Source organism: Rhodofomes roseus (assembly GCF_022264815.1).
Source record: "Rhodofomes roseus strain CIRM-BRFM 1785 chromosome Unknown C8Q71scaffold_7, whole genome shotgun sequence".
NCBI classification, from domain to species: Eukaryota; Fungi; Basidiomycota; class Agaricomycetes; order Polyporales; family Fomitopsidaceae; genus Rhodofomes; species Rhodofomes roseus.
The window spans coordinates 608,316-626,269 of NW_025952963.1; the positions used below are offsets into that span (position 1 = coordinate 608,316).

General features: G+C 55.7%; 7 protein-coding genes across 7 annotated transcripts; 1 reads left to right on the forward strand and 6 right to left on the reverse strand.

Moving 5' to 3' along the window:
- Window positions 1–76: 76 nt before the first annotated feature.
- Window positions 77–1,210, forward strand: C8Q71DRAFT_795902 (Metallo-hydrolase/oxidoreductase; the record flags this gene model as incomplete). Its single annotated transcript, XM_047925640.1, has 3 exons — window positions 77–133; window positions 245–539; window positions 594–1,210. 3 exons carry the CDS (start codon window positions 77–79, stop codon window positions 1,208–1,210), a joined length of 969 nt encoding a protein of 322 aa, XP_047780336.1.
- A 51-nt stretch (window positions 1,211–1,261) lies between these two features.
- C8Q71DRAFT_856373 (uncharacterized protein) lies at window positions 1,262–2,752 on the reverse strand (the record flags this gene model as incomplete). The annotated part of the gene is made up of 6 exons (XM_047927293.1): window positions 1,262–1,902; window positions 1,953–1,966; window positions 2,027–2,142; window positions 2,195–2,281; window positions 2,343–2,540; window positions 2,597–2,752. The coding sequence occupies 6 exons, from the start codon at window positions 2,750–2,752 to the stop codon at window positions 1,262–1,264; spliced, it is 1,212 nt and encodes a 403-aa protein (XP_047780337.1).
- A 367-nt stretch (window positions 2,753–3,119) lies between these two features.
- C8Q71DRAFT_705647 (uncharacterized protein) lies at window positions 3,120–4,376 on the reverse strand (the record flags this gene model as incomplete). The annotated part of the gene is made up of 1 exon (XM_047920453.1): window positions 3,120–4,376. One exon carries the CDS (start codon window positions 4,374–4,376, stop codon window positions 3,120–3,122), a length of 1,257 nt encoding a protein of 418 aa, XP_047780338.1.
- Window positions 4,377–9,092: 4,716 nt separating this feature from the next.
- On the reverse strand, window positions 9,093–11,569 carry C8Q71DRAFT_856375 (uncharacterized protein; the record flags this gene model as incomplete). Its single annotated transcript, XM_047927294.1, has 4 exons — window positions 9,093–10,301; window positions 10,364–11,115; window positions 11,173–11,355; window positions 11,404–11,569. The coding sequence occupies 4 exons, from the start codon at window positions 11,567–11,569 to the stop codon at window positions 9,093–9,095; spliced, it is 2,310 nt and encodes a 769-aa protein (XP_047780339.1).
- A 1,027-nt stretch (window positions 11,570–12,596) lies between these two features.
- C8Q71DRAFT_722610 (uncharacterized protein) lies at window positions 12,597–13,175 on the reverse strand (the record flags this gene model as incomplete). Its single annotated transcript, XM_047921536.1, has 1 exon — window positions 12,597–13,175. One exon carries the CDS (start codon window positions 13,173–13,175, stop codon window positions 12,597–12,599), a length of 579 nt encoding a protein of 192 aa, XP_047780340.1.
- A 1,106-nt stretch (window positions 13,176–14,281) lies between these two features.
- On the reverse strand, window positions 14,282–15,700 carry C8Q71DRAFT_751099 (uncharacterized protein). Its single transcript, XM_047923298.1, has 2 exons — window positions 15,447–15,700; window positions 14,282–15,389 (listed from the first exon to the last, which is right to left on the reverse strand). Exon 2 carries the CDS (start codon window positions 15,344–15,346, stop codon window positions 14,372–14,374), a length of 975 nt encoding a protein of 324 aa, XP_047780341.1. The 5' UTR covers window positions 15,347–15,389; window positions 15,447–15,700; the 3' UTR covers window positions 14,282–14,371.
- On the reverse strand, window positions 15,627–17,683 carry C8Q71DRAFT_529191 (L domain-like protein). The gene is made up of 9 exons (XM_047919155.1): window positions 17,474–17,683; window positions 17,283–17,421; window positions 17,011–17,225; window positions 16,782–16,950; window positions 16,656–16,730; window positions 16,460–16,606; window positions 16,315–16,401; window positions 16,090–16,259; window positions 15,627–16,030 (listed from the first exon to the last, which is right to left on the reverse strand). Exons 1-9 carry the CDS (start codon window positions 17,551–17,553, stop codon window positions 16,012–16,014), a joined length of 1,101 nt encoding a protein of 366 aa, XP_047780342.1. The 5' UTR covers window positions 17,554–17,683; the 3' UTR covers window positions 15,627–16,011.
- Window positions 17,684–17,954: the final 271 nt, after the last annotated feature.

A 17,954-nucleotide genomic window follows, 5' to 3' on the forward strand; every position in this document is an offset into this window, starting at 1 on the left:
GCCGCCGTGCGATGCCCAGGCCGCACGCCCGTGCAACCACCCCCTGCCGCACTCGCCTTCTGCATAACTGCCCGCGATGCTGTCCCTGGCAGAGTTCGTCGTCTGGGTCGTGGGCGTATCCGTGCTCGTCTTCGTCTTCATTCCCATACGAGGACACCGCGGGCCCTTGGACGACGAAGAAAGCGAGTTAGAGCCGGGGGAGCTGCTCCCGTATACCCCGCCGCCTGCGGAACCACAAGCGAAGCGGAGCGCGTTCGAAGCATACCGGCTCACGAACACCACCTTCCTCATCATCGAGGTAGACGACATCTATTCCGAGCACCCATACATCTACGCCAAGCTCGTGCCCGAGGCCGACACGATCCTCCTCCTCGACACCGGCTGCGGGAGCGCGTCGAGCGACCGCACCGTCGAGATCACGAGCCTGCGCGCGTTCCTCGAGCGCGTGCCCGTCGCGGAGAACGGCGGGCGGCCGATCAACGACGGCGCGCGCATGCGCTACGTCGTCGCGCTCAGCCACTGCCACTATGACCACATCCGTAGGTCGCCGCCTCGTCGCGTGCTGCCCCCCATACTGACGATGCCGGGCCTAGTGGGTGTCGAGCAGTTCGCGTGCGACTCGCCGGTCTTGCAGTCCGCCCACTCGCCCGCCTTCGTCGCGCGCGATGCGCTCCCTGCGAATTCTCTTTGCACCGCTCTCGGCATCCGCACGCCCCAGTTCGCGTCCATCTTGGTCCCGCATAACACCATGTTAACTTCGGTATCCGGTGTTCCACTGGGCATGACGCTGCTCCATACACCCGGCCACACACCAGACGAAGTCGCGCTTTGGGACGCCCATGACCTGATGCTCTACGTCGGTGACACCGTTTACGAGTGGGAGCCGATCATCTTCCCCGCGCAAGGTAATATCAGCGTATGGTTTGCGACGATTGACCAACTGGAAGCGGTCGTGATGAGTTCCCGACTTCCGGAGGCCGTCAGGATTAACTGCGGACACCGGACGGTGACGCGGCCCGCGTTGGAGGTGCTACGGGCGGCGAGGCAGTTCGTGTCGGACATCCTAACGGGGAATGTGGAGGTCCGCTGGCGAAGGTGGAGAAGAGGCGAGTGGCATGTGGATTATAGGCAGGAAGGCGGACAGTTCAGCGTGCGGTGTCCGGAGCGGCTCGTCGAGGAAGCACGACATCAACGACGACTATCTATTTGACACTGTTAGACTTGTACCAGTATGATTAGAATTGTCCACATACATCCGCGTTTATTCCTTTGCACCTTTCAGTACCTCTTGCTCGAGTTGGGCGAGGAAGGCGTCGGCCGCATTCATCGGATCGGTTTGTGCCTTACCCTTCACCTTGTGCTTCGCGGATGTCCGCGATTGTTGAACTTCAAGAGCTGCAAAGGGATCAGCAGAAGCGATAGCCTCCGTTGCCTTCGGCTTCATAGCAGCATTCTCAGCAGCGGCGGGCGGTGCCTCAGCCTTCGGGGCAGCCGATCCACCCCCCGCCACCTTCCGTCTTTTCGCATCCAGCATCTTCCTCCTCTCCTCCAACTCCCTCTTCCGCTTCTCCATCGCCCTACTCTTCACCACGCCCGCCGGTTCGCTAGCCTCTCCCGCGCTCCCACGCATCCCCTCTACCTCGCCCGGCTGAGCGTCCGCCGCGCCCGTCTCCTGCCTCGTCCGGTCCGTCTCCTCGCGCGCGGCGCGCAATTCCTCCATCTGCCTGCGGCGCGTTTCTTCGTCCGCGGAGAACTGGTAGAAGCCCGCGCCCTTCGCGCGCACCTCGCCTGAGGCGTCGTAGTGCACGTTGAGCGGGTTGTTCTCTTCCGCGAAGGCAGACTCGATCGCGGCGACCCGGTCCTCGGAGGGTTCGTACACGGGGAAGTGGTTGACGGGGTTGTCTGGGGGTTATGTTAGCGTGTTATAAGGCGTGATGGGCAGGGCGGCGTACATATCACGTAGGGGCTGAGGGGGGGGGGGTGACTATTAGTATGAGTATATGCGTGCTGATAGTAGCGGACTCACTCATCGTCTTTCTCTGTCTGCGCCTCCTCCTGTTGCAATAGGTGACGCGGGATTTCGGAGCGTCGGCCACTTCGTAATCGACCAAATTCGTCTTCGTACTCAATGATTGGATCATCCTGCCGTCCTCGTCAGACCAAGGGTTCTGTAGTTTCAAATATGTCCGCATACCTCTTGCCCCTCAGGTCTGGGTACAGTCAGTGACTCGTCGACATCGTCGCTATCTGACTCATAATGGTCCATCGCCTTCTGGTCAAACTGCGAGGCGGCATCCGCGGACAGATGAGAGGCGAACGACACGGGGAAGGCAACAACGCACGTCGACCAACAAAGCCTCGTACTGCTTATCCGACAGACCACCGCTCTTCCCTTTGCGCAGCTTCTCGTACACGAGTGCCTTCCTCTCGAGCACCGCCCGCGCAGACTCGAGCGTCGGCCTGCTGATCTCCTCCAGCTCGATGTCGCGCGCCGCTCGCGCCTTCACGCCTGTATTCTGTCGCGCCCATACTGTCGGTTTCTACCAGAAGCCAGTCAGATTGTACAGAGCGCGGACGGAGGCAACGGGATGTGTACCTTGTCCGGCCGCTTCACCCCGCCCACGACCGCGGTAGCCTTCCCCGCCGCCTTGTTCTTGGCGAACTCCTCTTCTTGCTTCGCGAGTTCTGCTTTGAGGTCGAAGAACGAGCTGGTGCTGACTCCTGCGGCCTTTGCTTTGTTCTTGGGTGCCATGGCAGCGAAGATTTGCGAGTGTACAGTAGAGTATGTAGGGTAGTACTAGTAGGCTGGGACGGAAGGTGTCTCGCTTATGACGTGCGGTGATTGAAGTTTGAATACACAGAGATACTTACAGTGAGTAAGTGTTATCTAGACTCCGCAATTCCTCGCTTGTGGAAATTGCAAGAGGGGTCAGTATGCCTTACTGATTGACAGTTTTTTTTTTTTTTTTTTTTTTTTGGAAGGCTAATTGTAGACGGTGGCGACTGACAATTGGTCAGCTCCCACCGCCCAGCCGGAGATATGTGTAGAGTGTAGGACTGGGGTTATCCAAGGACAAAAAATGCATTTACGCACGGCTCGAAGGCCAGTGTGGGGCTCGTCATCCCGGGTCAGTATCCCGTAGTATTCTTATCGCACTACCCACTAAAAAACCTGTGCATGTCGTCCAGTCCAGCGGTAAGGCTAGTTCATCGTGGAGCAGTCCACTCCACGTATCTAGGACCGTTTGCTTAGGTATTGCCAGATCTGCATACCGTTTTCGGGTGGCTTCTACATCGTGGCTTAGCCGTCTATTCAGCGCTGTGTAGAGCCGATTGCGAACGTAAGTTTCATCGTGGTCCCATCCGTCGTAATCTGCGTGTCCAATGACCCTCTCGCACCGAAGTTTCCAAATTAGATGTGTAGCCTCAGATACTAGGATCCGCCATAGCCTGGTCGCGCCTGTTCTAACGCGCCCTTTGTTATCTTTCCAGACCGTGAGTCCCAAAGTGTGGAGTTCTGCCTTGGACAAACCACTCCATTTCAGACCTTTCCCGGTCCACAGCATTGATACGATCGCCCATATCGCGCTCTGTCCGGTCGCGGGACAGTGCCATAGTATATGAGATAGGTCTTCAGTTGCACCGCAGTATGAGCAGGTGGCCCGATACTCATAACCGGTTATATTTAGCCAGTATGAACCACAACGGAGCGCATCATGCATGCTTTTCCATAGTAGCACCGCAAAAGGTCTACTGAAGTCTGGATTTCTTTGGCTCTTCCAGAGCGTGTCGTCAGGGATCGCGGGTTGATTTGACTCAAGGTGTGTTCGCGCCGCATCAATATTTTGCTCCGTTCGGCGTCGTCGCTGAGGTTCTCGTTGTAGGCGTATTCCTCGATACGCTAGGGCTTGGGTCAGTACCTGTAGTCTAACTCCAGACACAGCAAGGTGGGGATATCCATCCATGCTAGGAGCGGGTGTGGGTTGGAACCCTTGAGGAGGGTCACTAGAGGCTAAATCCCTTGCCACACCCATGGCTCGTCGATCTGTTTCCTTGACGGCTTTCCTGAGGGTGGTCGCAGCGCACCTATGACGAAGGGTGCCAACGAGGGGTATTAGCAGGGTTTTGAATGGTACGTCTATCCACCCTTTGTCTTCCCACACAGCTAGCTTCTCGAACAGGAATGTGAGTGGTAGGTCGTCTTCAAGCACCAGATGTAGGGGTGCGTCAGGGGGGGTCACTTGTGCAACATACAACATAGCTACTAAGGTACCTGGGATCTCGGCGCGTGAGGTGGGGTCCCTCATCATTGGGATGATTGCGTTTCGCGGATCGTCCTTGCCGAAGAAGGCGGCTTGTGCCTTCGGTTCTCGCATTTGGCCTTTAAAACCGGGTTTCGGTTTCTTGTAGGTCTTGAAGATATACGCCGTCACGGTCTCGTCATGGACGGAGCGACCTGTCTTCGCTCTCAAAGATGGTGGTCCGGCGGTAGTGCTTCGGCTTACAAAGGCTCGGAAGAGCTCAGAGATTCCGCCTCGTTCTGTCACAGATGGGTTGAAGACCAGGCTGTCACCCTTCTCCACCTCAGCATTGCTGTTCTTCTCTGTGCGTCTGTGCGTTAGTGTTAATCCATCGGTTTGATTTGGTACTAGCGGATTCCATTTTGGCAGGATTTCACTTAGGACACGGAACGCTCCAAGGCGGCACGTCCCGGGATGCTTGCAGCCCAGGCGTCGGGCTGTCTGGCACTCTGGACAGGAGCAGTCATCATCCACGAGGTCGTCAGTCGTTGCTGGGGTGTTACCGCATGTTGTTCGTGTTAAGGTGAGTAGATCGGCGATGATGGTCACTCCATGGGTATGCCTGAGGCATTTACTTATATTCGTGTTGTTCAGGCGGTTCAGGGCTTTCGTGGCTCCGAGGTGGTACCATACCGGTAATTGTTTTTTTGTGGTGGGGCTGACCTTCAGGGCTTCGAGCTGTACGCCGAATTTTTTGCCGGCGTTCAACATATCCTTCATGTATCTTGGCAATAGAGATCTGGCGGCGTATGCAGGCGTCCAGCTCTGCAGGAAGGTATTAACCTGGGCTTTCCTGTCTATTGCCCCTGCCCTTTTGACGACGTGTTTTGCTAGGATGGCATCCATTGCATATGCCCATTTGGGCCTGTCTGGCGTAAGGGTAAGGTATCGTTTAATCCACATCAGGTGTATTGCCTCATTGCGTGCTTTAATGTCGAGGAGTCCAAGGCCGCCTTCGCTTATGGGGCGGTACAAGGTGTCCATTCCGATAGGTGGTGAGCTCTCGGTGTTCCACATGAATACTCGGATCATCTTTATCAATTCAGTCTCGATAGAGCTTGGCATTCCTTGCACTACGGTGAGGTATTGGGATATTCCACCAGGGCCCATTTGGACGATATGTCTCTTACCAATCATTGAAGGTCGGCATCTATTCCATCGCTCTAGGAAAGATCTGATCTTGTGCATTGCTGGGGTCCATACTGAGACCTGGTCGATGCCATTGCCGATCCAGGCTCCGAGGACGCGCACCGGCTCACCGTCTTGCGCTATATGAATCTGCGTGGGTATTTGAGGTGAGTCATAGTCTGATGGGTTGATACGCCTGGAGTTTATAACTGCATGTCGGTAGGCTGGCGAGCCAACGGGGATTACTTCGGTCTTGCCATCGTTGAACTTCGCTCGTGATGCCGTGCACCATAGGTCGAGTACAGCCCATAGGCTGGCCCAGTTATCGGTTTTGGATAGGAAGGTAGATGTATCGTCTGCAAACAAGGACGCAATCAGGCGTTCGGCCGTGCCTGGTATGTGAAAGCCCGCGATTTTCGAGCGTCGGAGGGCTATTGCAAGGGGTTCTATGGCAAGGTCAAAGAGTAAGCACGATAAAGGGTCTCCTTGTCTTACACCCCTGGTAACAGGGAAGGAGTTGCTTCTTTCACCGTTTATGATCACAGATGTTCGCGCATTTGAGTAGAGGGTTTTGACTTTCTGGATGAAGCGGGGCGGGAGGCCGAGGGCTTCAAGGGTTCGCCACAGGTAAGCATGGTCGATCTTATTGTAGGCTTTCTCCTGATCCAACGCAATGATGATGCCATCTTCGTCTAGTGCTTCCGCGTAGTCGACCAGGACCCTGCAGGTCTGCGTCTGGTTCTCAATGTGTCTATTTGGTATGAAACCGGCTTGATCCTCGTGTATCAGGGTGTTTGCTACCGTTCCCAGCCTCGAGGTCAGTATCCTCGTATATATCTTGTAATCAGTATTAAGTAAAGTGATTGGACGATAGTTTTCGATCTTGCGTTTGTCGCCTTTCTTGTATATCGGGCACAGCCATCCGTCAGCGAACTTTGAGTGTGGGAGTATGCCATACACCTCGATGTCATTGAAGACTGCTGTTAAGTATTTTACGCTGTCGAAATCCCCGTCATCGGCTGTTGTATCGTCATCAGCGCCACCCATGAAGGCAGTCCAGAATTCATATGGGAGGCCGTCAATACCAGCTGCTTTGCCGGTCTTGGTTTTCTTAAGTGCGTCTCTCACGTCGTCTTTCGTGGCGTTCGTACTAAGCAGCTGTTTGTCCTGCCAGTCCATTTCCACCTTGATGTCCTGAAGGACCTCTCGCATCGCGGTTTCTTGTTTATCAGCGGTGAAGCCCGGTATGTCTACGTTCTGTATTTGATTATGGTATGTCATTACCGCTTCAGCCATCTTGTCCGAGCGGGTGATGTATGTCGGTGGTGACGATCCTGGCGCTTGCAGGGAGTACACTATGTCTCTCGGGGATTTGTCCTTATTGATCGCTGACCAGTACTTGGTAACCTGTTCCGCGTTGAGAAGGTAGCGAGTGGTGGTGGATTGTTTTATTACTGACTGTTTGTACCTCTGGAGATCTAGGAGACGATCATGTATTGCTTCGGAGTCCCGTTGCAGTGACGCATCACTGGAGAAGGAGGGATTGGATTCTATTGTATCGAGATGTGATTCCAAGGCTTGTATCTCAGTATGTAGTCGCGGTGTCTTCTCTCGCATTCGTCGCTTTGCAAGTTTTCTTATGTTATCTTTAAATTTTTCATGTATATGTTGAACAGTGTGTGTGTTAACGCGCGGTCTGCTTGTTAGGTCTTTTACTTCGTTCAGGGCTAGGCGACCCAAACCAGCCGCCGACGACATGAAGGTGTCGTCGTTTATTAGAGAGGTGGGCATGCTCCAACGTCCTCAACCTATAGTCGGTGCGTTTTGTGTGCGTAGATGTACGCTCACCAGTCGGTGGTCGGTCTGTATTCCATGTGTCGATATTAGCCAGTCTTGGGCTGTGCTAAGGAGGTCGTTGGTCGCATAGATTCTATCGAGTCGGGATCGCGACGGGCTAGCTCGTTGTGGGAAGCTATAGTCTTTCTTATTAGGCTCAGTGAGTCTCCAGCCGTCATGAAGGTCGAGGTACTGTAGGAGCTCTCTGAGGTGTTGTACTGCCAGCTGGTTATCCTCTCTTGCCGGCAATCTATCGATCGCCTCTTCTATAACATTGAAGTCGCCAGTGAGTAGGTCCGGTTTGCTGAATTTCCTAGCTTTGACATCGCGTAGGAGTCGCTCCCAGAAGGCGGCGTTCTCACCCGTATGATTAGGTGCATATACATTCAGTATCTTCAGTGTACGTCCGGCGTGCCAGTTCATATTTAGGAGCATCGCTCGTCCGGGGATGATGGCTTTTACTGTGACGTTGCTGACGTCCACTAGCTCTCTATTTAGTACAATTGCAACACCTTGTTTCTGGCTGGGGTTCTCTGCGCCGATATTCCATATCCGCATGCGACGGCCATACAGGTCGTGCAGTCTGTCAACGTCTTCGTTGGTCAGGTGAGTTTCCTGGAGACATAGTACTCCGATGCGTTCGTTGCGCATAGCTTGATTGAGGGCATTCCATTTCATGCTACTTGGCCCCGACAGGTGGCCCTTTCCGCTGATATTTAGCGTGCCAAGGTGCAGGTTTGGCTTTGTTCGACGGCCCTTCTTCTTCTCATGGCCGTGTTTAGGTCGGGGCTCATTCTGTGTTCTCTGACTTCGACCCTGTAAGCGTGTTCCCGAGGGAGTGGGGCTAGGCAGGGCAGCCCCGTCGCCAAATTCCTCTGTCTGGTCATTGAGATTCGCGCGGGCGGGGGACACGGAGTTCTCTCCCAGACAGGGGAGCGGTTTGCCGGTTGTCGTGGTAACGTCCGTGTTTGTTTGTCTTATATGATGTGTGGCCGTTGCTTTACACATCCTCGCTACAACGATTCGCGAGGTGCGGGAGGCGCTCCTGGCCTCCTCAGGGGGCATGCTGCCGGGGCAGCTTTCGCTAGTTCGTAGCGGGGGCAAGTCTAGTAGTGCCGCGCTGTATGGGAGACGTGCGTGGATGCATAGGCTTTCCTGTCCCGCAGGGCGGTCAGTATATTTGGGCCTATACTTGTCCGCGCTCGTAGGATAGTTGGGTTAGTATTCGTGTTCGTGCATAGCAAGAAGTGTCATTTCAGAGGCGATACGTCGCGAGCGATACTGTGACGGGTAGGCAATGCTATGCCTGCCCTAGTAGATAAGATTATGAACCGTATAGTGTAGATTAGATTAGATTGTCCATACTTAGCCATCTGCCTTCCTAATTGGGAAGTAATCCATTCTTACACCTGAACTACCACATCGTCTGTGTGCGAACCCCGCGCCATCCGAGTACGTTCAGCCCTTCTCGGCCTGCGCTCCTCGCCACGCCTAGGACCAATCCTAGACAAGGCTCCTCGCCTGCGTCCAGGACTCCCCCTCGACACGGCTCCTCGCCCTCGTCTAGGACACGCTCTCGGCCTGGCTCCTCGCCCGACCTAGGACTCACCAACCCACGCGCTAGGCTCCTCGCCCTGCAACGACGCTAGCGGGAGCTCCTCGCCTCGCTCACGACCTCACGAAGCCACGACATTCTCCCCGGTCGCGCCGCGACCACCAAACGTCAAGTTCACGGGCAGCCCGGCCCCCCAATCAAGGGTTCCAAGCCCACGAACTCTTACAGATACATTGTACAGAGGGAGTCAATATCCGAGTCAGTCAACATGCTTAAGTAGGGGCGAAGCCTCCCCTGCCTCGATAGCCACCGCGTCTGCCGCGTCCCCTACCGCCGCGTCCTCGGCCGCCTCGACCACCGCCGCGTGCGTTGTTCGCGTTGCGGTCCATGTTGCGTCGTTCGGCCGTTATCGCATTACGCGCAGCGTCCAGAGAGGGACCATGCCAGCCGGGGGTAGTGGGGACCGTGCACAGGTAAGTGGGGTGGTCGATGCTGTGACAGTACGCACAAAAGAAGGTCTCGACGATTAGTTCTGGAGGGCCAGCGTGGGTGCCTCCGTAGGTGAGTCCGCGGAGGTATGAGCGGAAGTCCGTCCACTCTGCCGCATCAAGCGTCGGGGATTCGATGTACAGCGATACAACGGGTTCGCCAGAATCGCCCTCGCCTTGCGCTTCAAGGGTGAGTCTGCGTACGGAAACAGAGGCGATTACCTGCTGAAAGGATTCATCGGTCGTGTAGTGCCGCCATCTGCCACCAGCGCGACGGTCGGCGTCTAGGACAGCCCTGATGTACGTGGCGGGTTCGTGGGTTTCGAGGGTCGCGCGGAAGCTCACCGCCATGCCGTCTTCAGTCGTGGAACCCAAGCGGTGCGAGTGGCGCCACGTACCAATGTACGTCGGAGGCATCTTGTTCGGTGCGAGGACGCAGAAGGTCCCTTCGGGGGCATCCCACCAGACACCATTGACCAAGGTGTCGCGGTCTCGAGGTTGTAGATTGCCGAGGCGGTACCACCTTGGGTCTGCGTTGGGCCGGGGCTGTGCGACTTCGGGGAGCGGCTGAAAGAGCGTAGTTCCGTTGATGTTAAGGTGTTTGGTTAGCACGGCCTCTACGGCATGCATACGGCTGTGGTTCCCCGCGTCCTGGGCGCCCTTCCCGGGGAACTGTATGAATACGAAATCGTCGTCGATGCCGGCCCAGGCGTGAAGTTGCGAGGAGAGGATGTTACGCAAGAAGTAATAGAAGTCACTGCCCTGGATGGGACGGTGGCCGCCTGGTGGCGGGCGCGTTAGCACCATTGGTGGTGGGAGGCCAGGATGTGGGACGGGGGGCTGGGCAAGGCCGTTGTTCGCTACGGGGAAGGGTCCTGGCGCGTAGTGTACAGGATAGTGGGGTACCTGCGGCGGCGATGGCGGCCGTTGGACGACGTTCGGCAGGCGGCTAGGCGTGCGGGGAGGCTGTGTCCCAGACCGCGTTCGAGCAAGCTACAAGGGCAAGCTATGAGCTGGGACGAAACTATTTGCGCGGATGCGGGTGTTAAACTTACGTCGTACGCGTATTGTGCCGGTGGGCTAGGGTGCCCTTGGTAGATTGCGCCGTGGATGGCGTGCTTCGCGATCCGTTGCGCACCGCTTGCTTGAGCAGTGGTGGAGGGGAGGTCGGAGTTGGAGAGGTTGTCGCGCATGGGCTGCTTTCCAAGACGTTTCCGACGCGCAGCATCAGGGTCTGTGGGTCCCGAGGCGATGTTCGTCGCAGAGGCGAAGGCGGGCGTATGTGGGATGTCGTAGTCAGAGCCCGGGTCGAGGTCAATCATCTCGAAGTCAGTCGCTCCAGCGTCAGAGGGCGCGGTCAGAGGCTGGTCGACGCGGTCCTGGGACGGGTTCGCGGACGCGTAGGACACAACGGAGGAGGCCCTTTGGTCAGGGACAGTGGTCAGCGTAGTGGGAGGGGCATCTTGTACTCGAGAGCTGGTTCCTTCGGCGTCGTCGCCACCGCTGATGTCAGTAGAGACGCGACGGCGTTTCTTAGACTCGCTGACCAGGCGGGAGGTTCGAGTGGCCGGGGCGGAGAGTGGGAGTGCGGTCTCGGCGGGTGTAGAGTGAGCAGTGGGTGTGTCGGCCGGGGTGGCGGTCAAGGAGGCTGCGGAGGCGGAGGAGTCGACCGCCATCAAGGGGGGCTGCATCGTCGCAAGTTTTGTAGCTTTCTTCGACTTCTTCTTATCCTTAGACTTGGACTTAGGGGCAGAGATGCGGCGCCCAGAGCGGGTGCGGCTGGCCTCTTGATCGGAGGCGTCAGAAACTAGTAAGGAAGTGGTCACGATGAGGGGGCGTTAAGTAGCTACATGTTATAGCGTACCTTCAACCACTTCGTGGTCACCATTTGCCTCCATTCCCGCCCCCGCTGCTGCTCTATCGGCGATAGCTTCCTCCACAGGCTCCGTCTTCACCAGTGGAGAGGAGGGCTCGGTCGGGATGAGAAGGGGGAGCTCAGCGGATTCGGGCGACTGAGGGCGGGAGGCGGAGAGTGCCTCCGCATAGCCTGATTGTATGTGAGCAGGCTGTTTAGCGTACAGTATGGATATCTTACTTTTGCCGTTTTGTTCCACGGGCGAGGCCGCACGCGTGGAGTTCCAAGGGTTCACCGAGGGGGACACATTGGGTTCGGCATTGATGCGCTTCGCAGCCGTCTTGACGAGCGAGGCGTCCCTGAGACGTTGAATCGATGGTGAGGGAGGCCTCTCGCCGATAGGCATGGAGGGGTTGGCAGCCGTGGCAGACGTGCTATGTTGCATGGTTGCGAGGAGACGGCCTGTGCGATGAAGGAGAGGTTGGTGTCTAGGGGTGTCCCTGGGCAGATTCTTTTATGTCACGACGCGTGCTAGCGCGGGCAGACGGCGACTTACGAAAGGGGAGTTATTTCTGCGTTTGCATGACTGCCCTGTCCTTCCGGAGCATCATATCTGTGTCATGGGCGGGTGAGTTGACAGCGCGGGTGGTGTCGTCGGAGGAAGGGAACTGTACTTCCTTCAAGGGCGGCGTCGTTGTCGTAATTTAATTGCATTACGTGGCGACATGGTCGTTCTTGGATGAGGGCTCATAGGCCGCGTGTGCTCGCGCGAGGTGTGACAAGCTTGTTGGTAGGTCGAGGGCGTATTACGAGGCTCGGTCATCTCCAATCTGTGTCGCACCAGTCGTACTGTGTCGGTGGTTTTGGCGGGTTAGGTTTCTATTGACAGTTGGTCGTAGGACACGTCGCCCTATCTGTGAATTCATCTCCCCAGCTGTCCTGACGTTTCGGCTAGGCGTCAGGGTCGAACTTACGAGAGACGGGTACCTCGTTTGGGAAGTGAGTCTCCCAATAGACATTGCGGTATCGCTCGCGTTCAGCAGACAACGGCTTCGTTGCATAGCGTGCGGCTGGGGTGTGTTGCGTTGCTTGGGGAGTGAGGTGTGTGGTCCGCAGGTGTAGGCCGCGTTTGTAGGCTGGTGGCGGACCGTTTGGGTGCGTCCTGTGGAGAGAAGGCCATGGGGTAGGTGGCGGGGATGCCGGGCGTCTTCGTTCGGCATCGTCGGTCAAGGTGGTACTGCGGCGGCGGCGTAAGAGCGGGTTCTTTCCGAGTTTGGGCGAGAAGCTCTTAAAGCCGCTCTGGCGTCTTCCGTGTGGGCGCTGATTGTGGCACATCAGGCAACGGTTAGTCCGATGTACTGCTCGATCCTGTCATTCGTGTGAGCTATGTACATAATGCTCCCACTCGCCTCTGCCCATCTAATCCTAGTCCTTCATTGGTTTGCTCCGGTGATGTCAGCGATACGACGCGTGTAGGAGGCGATGTCCTCGTCTTCGATGTCGAATTCGTACGGGTTATAGTTGGTGTCGTGGAAGGCTGGGATGTCTCGGAAGGAGGTGTGCGGGGGGGGGTTATTATTGAGGCCGAAGTAGTGGTATTGGTGCGTGAAGCTCTCGAGTCCTTCTAGGATCGCCCATGGGATCGGCACGCGTATGTCACATGGAAGGTTGGCACCTGACACCGCAAAGGTGACCCAGTGTCTGCGAAGATCCATGACGGCCGATAGCCTTCCAATTCCCGTCACTTCGCCGCCCGCCGACATCGTTATCAGTCTCCCTTTCTGGAGTTGCTCGGCGGGGCGCTCGTTCATCGTCCAGGTCAGTCCGCGGCTATTCCCTATTTCGGCATGCGGTTGGACATGTATGGAAATAACAGGTTCGCCGGTATCCTCAATGGAGAGGGAGGGTAGCGGGAAGAGGGGCGGTCTGTCTGTGTCGGTGCGTCGTTTTTTAGGAGTATTGGTGCGGGCAGCCTTTCTAATCTGGCTGTTTTGCTTGCGTTCAGCAGGCATTCTGGGGAGGAGGTGCGGGCGGTTGATGGAGTTGGGTCTGTGCGTCTTTGAGTGGGTTGGCCTCTTCTCTCACTGGTTCAGTCCCATATTTAACGCAATGTCTAGCGCTCTAAGTCTGTCTTTACGTATTGCCAGGCGCTTTCAGGTCTTGCTGTGAGTTCCTCTAGGTATCTTAGGGTAGGTACTCATAGCTTTCTTTACGTATATGCCAGGCACTATCGGTTAGCCAGGCGCTTCAAGTCATTCCTTTACGTTTCCTTTACGTATGGCCTTTATGTTGTCCTCTGGGTGTCTAGAGAGACGTCTGGACATTATGAGTATGCTAGTATTTGTTCAGTTCTTTACCCATGCCGGGGTGAGGAGATAGGGGTATAATCATGCTGTGGTTGTGCTCAGTTGAGCATGGAATGTCTGTTGTGCAGCTTGTCAGGCCCTAGTGGGGTGTCTTAACAGTGCGGTCAACATATGCTCGGTATGTTTTGTCTCCGCGCCCGTGCCGGGGCGGGGAGACAGGGGTATAATTATGCTGTGGCCATGCTCGGTGGAGCATGGCGTCTTGTGGGTGTCGTTTTTCGCTCGTTTTGAACGGTTTCCGTATTTAGAAACTTGTGAGATGGAGAGTCCGATTCGTCCTGTATAGTTGATGCATAGTGGCTGAACCTTGCTTCTCCGTTATCTGCCAATTTTAGGCGCTCTGATTAGGCGCTTTAGGTAGGCGCTCTACGGTTGTCGTGGTCCTCGTCAGTTTCTTCGTACTCTGCTATTGTTGTATGTTCAAGATGTAGGTGGATAGTATCATATTACGACGACCGAAAGTAGTCAGTCCCCTTTTTTAGAGGGTTTCCAGTCACGATGGGGTCGCGAGGAGGGGTGGATTGGTGTCCATTCTGGCAGATGTAGTCTAGCCCTCAGGCCGTTCGCATGAAGGCGATCGACCTTTATAGCGCATGTTCGTTTCACCCTCGAGAGAGGGTTACTTACCCCCCGGGACCACGAGGAGGTCTGCGCAGGGCTCGTCTACGACGGAGCCCTCCCGGGGGACTGATTGACAGTTAACGTCTTACATCAGCACGGCCAAGGTCATAATAGCAATAGTGGTCTTCTTCTCGGCCGTTCCAACTGATCCTGAGAGCTGCGTATGCAGTACTTACTCAATTTAATTCATCTGTACATGCTCAAAGGATATTACCAGCTCGTCATATTGATGGCGGTGCGGTGAACATTGTCCAAGAACACAGCCAAGCCTGCTCCCATCCCTCTAAGCGTCCGTAGAATCCAGCTCCCTCCTGGTTCCCTTCCACCACGTCTACCACATTCCATCCGTTCGTCATATCCTTCGGTTCATCCGGATGATCCACGATCCACTCCTCTGCCTTTGCCAACCGCAGCCCGACGATCCGACGCACGAGCTCGCTACCGAGCCCGCGACGCTGAAAAGCTTCGATGACATGGAGCTGGCCGATACTCGAGTCCGCATGCACGACTGTCCATGCCACAGGCACCTCCTCGCCATCCGGACCTGGCGCACGAATGCACACAGACTGCTCCATTCTGCTCTTCACGTAAGCCGTGGTGCGCGCGATCTTGTTGTAACTCATAACCGTCTCCAGATCTCCGTTCCGCAATTGCGTCACTCGCGCACCTGGAGGCAACCTCGCGTCGCTCGCACCCTCCGCAAAGGCTCGTGCTGCTGAGGGCGGTAGTACCACCTTGCGACACGGAGAGTGGCTTCCTGCGTAGGGGAGTGCGCGGAGACAGTCATGCCATTTCTCGTGGATGGAGCCAATTATGAGGCCGGATTCCCTGGTGAACGCTCCCGTCCGGCTTGTCTCCGCGATGTACTCAAACGCAGCGCGCAGACTGGCCTCCACGAACGACGCGACGAAGGTCTCTTGTTCTGGCGTGGGCTGGCCGGGTGACGCTTCCGCAGAACAGAACAGTCGCGATTGGTATCCAGCGATTTCTGTGCCCAGCACGAACAGTGCGAGGAGCGGCGGCGCTGGTTCAGCTACTGAGAACGATGCCCAGATCGGCGGTACTGGTGGGGCATCCCTATGTTGTTCGAACCATCCCAGAATCGTGATGGACTCCGGGAGGAAAGGCGAGAGAAGATCATGCAGTCGAGGATAATCGTGTTCCTCGAGGCGGAACAATCTTGATGTGCCGGCCATTGTCTCCTTTATGAGTGATTTGAGATCGGCGTGCTGTAACCTGCTAGCAGGGATCATGGTCCGTAACTTCGACGATGGTACCAGTCTGTATAGCACTTACCGTAGTCTCGATCGATCGGAGAATGGAACAGAATGGAACAGCTCACTGGTACACAGTCTGCGCAGAGCTTGCAGCGGATATTGGTGTTACTGTTTTAGGGCTCGCAGACCGCATGCCCACTCGAGTCAAGTTTGGTATTTTGAAGCCCAGGTTTGAGTCATTCCAGAGTCAATATTCTGTAATGAAACGCAGACTGATCATGTCCGGTGTTCTCGGCACCGACGCGCCCCGTGACGAACGCGTGGCGTCACACAAGTAACGTCACGGCAGCGTACCAAAGCATAGGGACTCCCCAGAATGATCCGCTGGGATGATGTGACCACGAAGCGATTGCAATCGAGGCTAAGTACGATCAGACCTCCGAGTTGCTACGTGAGCGATCGAGCCATTTACACCGATATGTACAAGGACCCGATCGTTGCGCGGATAACTAAGATGCATCTCCCACATCCGCGATCGCTCGGGGGCTTTGCGCGAACGCGCCATTCAGTCGGCGCGCTCAAGGCGCGCGTAGAATCACCGAGGATGGAACGGGATGCTCCTTTGATGTGCCTAGGGGTGTCGGCTAGAATTGTTTTACGTACCTACACATGAATGGTTGTTGTGAATTGGCGATGGAGATGGGTGAGGAGAAGGGACGTACGTCGCATCTAGCTGCTTCACTTGCGGGAGGGCCAAGATCACCTTTCTTCGGTAGCTCGTACCTTCTTTCTTCTGCACTGGGTTCCCTTCGAGGTAGATGGTCTCGAGAGTACTGATGTGCTTGAGCTGTGGCTCCAACGCATCGAGAGAATCGACCTTGTTATCGTTCATCTGTGTTTACGCATGAGTACGCAGAACATTGACCATTTCGATTCGTAATACAGACCCAAAGCTCTTCCAGATTGCTGAGATGTGACACGTTCTCCAGAGCCTCGACAAAGTTGTTACCGATGTCAAGGGTTCTCAGCTTCGTCTAAACAGGAGCAGTGTAAGATCAGCACAAACCGTCATAATTGACGATGACTGCTTACGTTCTTCTCGAGGCCTTCCAGTCGAAGGATGCCATTGTGGCTGATGTAGAATTCTTCGAGGTTTTCCAAGCCCTCCAGGCCCTCGAGCTTCGTGATACGATTCGATTGAATCGACAATATGCGCAGGTTCTTCAAACCGGCCAGACCCTACAATCCCATTAACACGTACCGCAGGAACGGGCTACCTGAAACCTACCTCCAGTGTTGCAATCTTGTTCTTCCCCAGCCACAGCTCCTCTAAGGCGAAAAGGGAGTCCAGGTTTTCGATTTTCTGGTATCAATCAACAACCGTCATACACGAGCAAAGGGAATGTCAGCTTACTCGCAGTCGATTACCACCAAGCTCAAGGCTGCGCAGCGTCTGGCCAATACGATCCAACCCGCTGATGTGTGATATCTTGTTCTGCACAAAGAACACCTTTTCCAGCGAAGCGAGATACTGTATTGACTCGGGCACGTCCCGCAGGAGGTTGAACGAGAGATCTAGCACGCTAAGCGAACAGGGGATCAGAAGTGATCGGCCAGAGTCCCGCACCAAATCGAGTGCTCACGAGAGCTTCTTCAACGCGGAGAGAGAATCGTCAACCGACTTGATCTTGTTGTCGTACATGTCGAGCTCCTCTAGTTCCACCAGTGTCTGAATGACCTCCGGATCCAGTTGCGAGATGTAGTTCTGCCGCAGACATAGCTTCCGCAGGTGTCTGCCGAACCGTTGCAGTCCGAGCCTACTGATAGAGTTCAGTCTTGAGTGAATGAGTTCTATTTCCTGTGCAAGGTGTCATCCTGCGAAGTGTGTGACTGACTGACGCCACTGTCACCGCACCTCTGTATCGTCCGGAAGGTCCTCGAGTATCTCGGAGTCGTCTACGTCCGCCTGTTCTTCCACACCTTCGTCCTCCCCGCTCGTGTGACCGTCTTCAGCTGTTGGAAGTGTGACCGTCGCAATGCGTGCGTTCTTCTCTCTGTGTGATGGCATGAGCGCGCGCGGCTTAGCAGGGCACGAGTCCAACGTACGGAGGAGCCTTAACCGTGGCCTGAGTGGCGATTCCCTCTACAGCGACCTTCTCCTCAGTGACGGCGTTAAGGTCTGTCATGTCGTTGAGTTCCAAGTCACTAGAGCTTGTTCGTTTGGGTGATGGGTCAAGTCAACGAAGGAATGGCCCAGTGAGCAGAATGAGGTCAAGTGCGATCGCAGCAGCCACTGGTCGCTCGCGCGCGCCTAACATTATCCCGGGATTGATGGGCGCTTGTGCTCTCATGTCTGGCGCTTGGGACATCCCCGCGTCCCCATTGATTGTCCTCCTTGTGTGAGCCTGTCTGCCTGCCCCTCATGCGACCGATTGCGGTCTTGACTACCTTATCACGAAAACGACGCCCCGTGATGCTCTGGGTCCCAATCCTTGACCTGATTGTTTGGTTGTGTACCGATCGAGGATGCCGTAAGGCCATCCACCTTCGATTGTCGCGCAAGATCGCGATCACAGGTTCCCGGCCT

Bases quoted from the DNA above. Each gene is read 5' to 3' on its own strand.
- C8Q71DRAFT_751099 (XM_047923298.1), bottom strand. From the start codon at position 15,346: ATGGCCGGCACATCAAGATTGTTCCGCCTCGAGGAACACGATTATCCT.
- C8Q71DRAFT_529191 (XM_047919155.1), bottom strand. From the start codon at position 17,553: ATGACAGACCTTAACGCCGTCACTGAGGAGAAGGTCGCTGTAGAGGGA. The intron at 17,422-17,473 runs GTACGTTGGACT...GCCATCACACAG, and splicing joins GCCACGGTTAAGGCTCCTCC to AGAGAAGAACGCACGCATTG. The intron at 16,951-17,010 runs GTGAGCACTCGA...CTGTTCGCTTAG, and splicing joins TCCGCGTTGAAGAAGCTCTC to CGTGCTAGATCTCTCGTTCA.